The sequence below is a fragment of the Montipora capricornis genome, chromosome 1 (genome assembly GCF_036669925.1).
Source record: "Montipora capricornis isolate CH-2021 chromosome 1, ASM3666992v2, whole genome shotgun sequence".
Classification (NCBI taxonomy): Eukaryota; Metazoa; Cnidaria; class Anthozoa; order Scleractinia; family Acroporidae; genus Montipora; species Montipora capricornis.
This window is the reverse complement of record NC_090883.1, coordinates 49,567,685-49,572,684: the sequence shown is the minus strand read 5'-3', so window position 1 is coordinate 49,572,684 and position 5,000 is coordinate 49,567,685. Positions and strand designations below refer to the sequence as shown.

General features: G+C 42.0%; 1 protein-coding gene across 1 annotated transcript in view; it reads left to right on the top strand.

Moving 5' to 3' along the window:
• LOC138047102 (tubulin alpha-1A chain) overlaps positions 1 to 5,000 on the top strand; it is a 7,640-nt gene that overhangs the window by 2,485 nt on the left and 155 nt on the right. Inside the window, exons 3-6 of the mRNA XM_068893825.1 lie at positions 1,419 to 1,567; positions 2,732 to 3,124; positions 3,208 to 3,495; positions 4,853 to 5,000. The exon at positions 4,853 to 5,000 is cut by the window's right edge and continues 155 nt beyond it. Coding sequence (XP_068749926.1) covers positions 1,419 to 1,567; positions 2,732 to 3,124; positions 3,208 to 3,495; positions 4,853 to 5,000 — 978 coding nt within the window. The remainder of the gene's footprint in view (positions 1 to 1,418; positions 1,568 to 2,731; positions 3,125 to 3,207; positions 3,496 to 4,852) is intronic.

The window sequence follows — 5,000 nt, the reverse complement described above, 5'->3', positions numbered from 1 at the left end:
TGGGGATTTCCCCCGGCTGCAATGAGCACGATCCCCACCTACTTTAAAATAGAACCAAAAATAGCATCGAGAAAGTCTACATTGAGAATGAAATATCTATTAAAGAAAATGAGTAAACTTGAAATTTCTGGAACACGTGAAACCTCTGCTTTACTATAAATGTAAGTTGAAATTCATCCACAAAAATTTTAAAGACCTTTGAGAGGTTTCCGTTGTGTGAAATGTCAGCGTCAATGTAGGCGCACGTGAAAACTCTCAGTTGTCAATTTCAATATGTCAAGAATTGAGGCAGAAGAAACTCGAGACCTTTTTTTTTACGAGTGCAGCCTCAAGTTAATCGAGTCAAAGAAATGTAGACCCCGATATCTGCCCATTTAAGTAGCCAATACATGATCATTCAGACTCTTATTCCTTCCTTTCCTGTTTGTATCGGGCAGAAATGCATCGCGCCGAGCGGTCAGGAAAAACAGAAGTGTTATTCTTTACTGCAGACGTATATTTCACTTCTGCGTTCGCGGGCAAAAAGTCAGAGCGGCGCGAAAATTTTCGGTACGGGCTGTTCGGGAGGTACAGTACATATCACGTTCGTGTTCAAATTGTTATGATTGGGGAGAAACCATGCTAAAAAAAATAAAGGACAGCGGATTCAAACCAGCAAAAAGCAAGAGGCTTTCCCTCCACAGTTCCAGAGAGAACGTATGAAGCATTTCGCCAGTTTTCAACAAGCAAAAGAAAAAAACTAACCACTGCAACGAAAGCGACGTCACATTGGGAGATGGTTCATCTTGATTCTCTCTTTAAAAGTTGCTTTCTTCCCTTAGAGTTCACTTATGTACATGAGACTGTTTAGTGAAATATTGAATTTGAGTAATTACCGCTAAATTTTGCAGGTACTATTTTGGGGTGGGGAGTGTCTCTTGAAAATGGTTCCCTGCCTACTTTTTTTCTATAACCCGCAACTTGAAATCTTAGTGACAGCCCTGTCTCTCTACCACTGACCCGTAGGAGACTCGTGGGATTAAGGAAATCAAACTAAAATAAACGATCAAAGTAGTCGAGAACTGAACTGTACGGGAAACAAAAAAAAAATCATTTTACAATGCACTTCCGTAAAAAACAACAACAACAACACTGTTACGGTGGATAAGGTTAGATGGAAAGATTAAGGGGGAAGGGGGGGGGGGGGAATTGTCAACAGTCCCAAAAAGGGAAGGAAGATTTGTACAGTATCCTAGAGTAAACTTCGAGAAAATACATCTCTGCATGAATTTTTAACAGTGTCAAAAAAATGAACTCCTCTTTACTACAATTTTGACTAATTATCTTTTGTTGCCTCGCAGATCTCAAATTTAGTTCACTTGTAATCAGTTACTATATTCCTATGACAAACATTGCATTTCCTTCTGTTCTCATTTCAGATGAGGTGCGTACTGGTACGTACCGTCAGCTCTTTCATCCTGAGCAATTGATCACTGGAAAAGAAGATGCTGCAAACAATTATGCCCGTGGTCACTACACCATTGGCAAGGAAATAATTGATCTTGTCCTGGACAGGATTCGTAAGCTGGTGCGTCATTTTTGTACAATTAGACAAAAGCCTTTGTGTGTACTTATGTTCAATCATACTCATGCATGATGTCATAATTAGACAATTTTTCCCGAGGTGGACTGAGGCCGCACCAGCTTGTCCTTTTCCAGTGCTCATCCACTACAGTGGAATTGGATGATGATAGTGACTTTCCGCTTGGTTTTGTTGATTGCAAACGATGACATTTGTTCATCAAGGGTTGCTTATAGTTAATATTAAAACGTTATACTAGAAGTGCCATACTTTGGTACAGAGAATGTTTGCTTAAATCCTGGAAAATTACCGCGAGGCTTTTCAAAATTCTAAATAGTTATCCGTGGGGTGCATACGAAAAAATCCTATTGGGCAACTTTACGATGGACTTTCTCGAGAACCAATTTTACAATGATTGCAAAATTCTCGCGCGTTCATTGCCTAGTTTTTATTGTCAGTAAGCGGACAGACATATAATATATGCGATATCGCCGCGATATTGCTCGCGTCAGAATGAAAAAAAGTGAGGTTTCTCGCATTTTCGTCTCGCGTTCTTCTCATGTTTTGACTTACTTTTGACCACTCTGCCTTTTTGTTATTGTAAAAAACAAATTGATGTCAGTTTTTCATGCGTCTGCCCTGTTATTGACAATGCATTTCGCCATAATATTGTCAACGTAGTCTGCGGATCCACTCGGCTATCGCCTCGTGGATCCACAGCTACTTTGACTATGTTATGACGAAATTCATGATCAATAACAGGACAGAAATGCCAAAACTGACATAAATTTGTTAATTAGAATATGGAAACAGTCTCACACATTTTGTTAGCTTATTATAGCCTGAGTGATATAGTGCAGTTTGTTTGGATGTCCGTGTTAACGCAAGGGTTATTAATTCAGCGGAGGAGCTGACAAGGTCAGTTTCGGGTTTGAGCGCGTGCGCTAGCTTTCTGAACTAAAAAACCTGCAAATTAAGGCATTTTCAAATAGTGCATTTCATTAGCTTTCCAGTGGTATATAGTTTCCTCGTGGTTCTAAAAACAACGCGAACAAAAGCGACTTTCCGAAAGACACCCCTGAAGGTTGAGTGATGACAGTATTTCAAAGTTCTTATAGCTGATAAGGTTCCTATAAAATGAAAAACGTTATTTTGTTGTTGTTGCTACAGGCTGATCAATGTACCGGTCTACAAGGGTTCCTCATTTTCCATTCCTTTGGAGGAGGCACTGGCTCTGGATTTACATCACTGCTCATGGAGCGCTTGTCTGTTGACTATGGCAAGAAATCGAAGCTCGAATTCGCCATCTACCCTGCTCCTCAGATTGCTACTGCTGTGGTAGAACCGTACAATTCTATCTTGACCACTCACACCACCCTTGAGCACTCTGACTGCGCTTTCATGGTAGATAATGAAGCTATCTACGACATCTGCCGAAGAAATTTGGACATTGAGAGGCCCACCTACACCAACCTGAATCGACTCATTGGGCAGATTGTGTCATCTATCACTGCATCGCTTCGATTTGATGGTGCCTTGAATGTGGACTTGACTGAATTCCAGGTGAGTGTGTACATTTCGCCAGTTAAAGAGTTACAACGTACTGAATAAATGTATACCATCAAGATGAATTTTATCTCTTCCAGACCAACTTGGTGCCATACCCTCGCATTCACTTCCCACTGGCTACATACGCACCCGTCATCTCAGCTGAAAAGGCCTACCATGAACAGCTCAGTGTTGCAGAGATCACCAACGCTTGCTTTGAGCCTGCCAATCAAATGGTGAAGTGCGATCCTCGTCACGGCAAATACATGGCATGCTGTCTACTGTACCGTGGTGACGTGGTACCCAAAGACGTCAATGCTGCCATTGCCACTATCAAGACCAAGAGGACCATCCAGTTCGTGGACTGGTGCCCAACTGGATTCAAGGTTGGTAATGGTTACTAAGTCCCAACTAAATCATCATTTTAAAAGAATTACCAGTCATCTCGCCACCAAGGTGTCTCGCTACCAATCAATCTGCTACCACGTGTTCGTCGTTCTTTAGTCTTGACACTACTTGGCGCTTGATGACATCGAGGTTGCGAACCGGTTGGTGGAGAATCATTCCTGTAGTGAGATGACCGTAAACCGTTGATGAAACATTTGTTTGACCGTTCACCCATCTCTCTTTTTTTTACTGTTTCACGTTTGATATTTATCCAACATTTTTTTGGTTACCGGCAAAAGATTGATAGTTTAGTCGCCCCAGCTAACAGCGCTAAGCCTAAGGCAAGCAGAAGAAGCAAGTAATCAGACGACGTTTCAAATTGTTTTCGGGCATACTGAGGACTACCATGTCAAAAGACCACCTTTTCAGTTTGAGCTGGTCTTGGTTTCTAAAGCAACTTTTCGAGACCGAAAAGTTTACTGACGAAAATCTCGCGATCGTGAAACATTCTTCTCCCCTTCGGTGATTAGCAACGACGATTGTGGGCTTTAAACTTTGTTTATGGTTGCTCTTATATGATGCCTAGTTGTTACAGCCTTAGCTTTCTGTATATAACGGTCTCTTGCGGCTTTTGTTTGTGCAAAGAATATTATTGTCTTAGCTGCCTTGAAATAAATGGGGATTTGCGGTTAGTGGTAATCGGCCTTCTACCAACTGTGCCCTGGGACCCGTTTCTCGAAAGGCCCGAAAAGCCATTTGAGATACTGCCAACCGCTTGTTTTGGAAAGGCAATCTTTTAACATGTTTTCAAGCTAACTAAAAGAAACATGTCTGTGAAGTTTGACGACTTAAATCCTCTCCGTTCTTGAGATACAAAGGGAATTTTGACACCCGAAAATGGCCCGTAAAGTTTCGGGACTTTCCAGAAACGGGCCCCTGGAGCCCGTTTCTCAAAAGTCTCGATAACTCGTCGAACCCGAAAACACATTCGTGAAACTGCGATACGCTTGTTTTAAAAAGTTGGCCCCATTTGTTCAAACGGCGGATAGCGCTGTCCATCGTTTGAAGAACCGTGGCTTTATCTTTACGTAGTTTCCAGGTTTATCTAAAAGCAAAGTGGGAAAATTGATGATTTAAAAACCTCTCCCTTCCCAAGACGGAGATAAATCGAGGGAATTAGGACACCCGAGCAGTTGCGGGACTTTCAACAAACAGGCCTCTGGAGCATCGCCCAAGTCGTTTACCATTTTTACCAATAAATTTATCTTTTCATTCAGTCTACGGACCGAAAGAAATCGCCATTGATCTAATCTACTACAAGTTTATTGTGATTGAGGAATTTGTTGACTTTTTAAGGTTGGCATCAACTACCAACCCCCCACAGTTGTCCCTGGTGGTGACCTTGCCAAAGTCCAACGGGCAGTGTGCATGCTGAGCAACACCACAGCCATTGCGGAGGCCTGGGCTCGACTAGATCACAAGTTTGATCTCATGTATGCCAAGC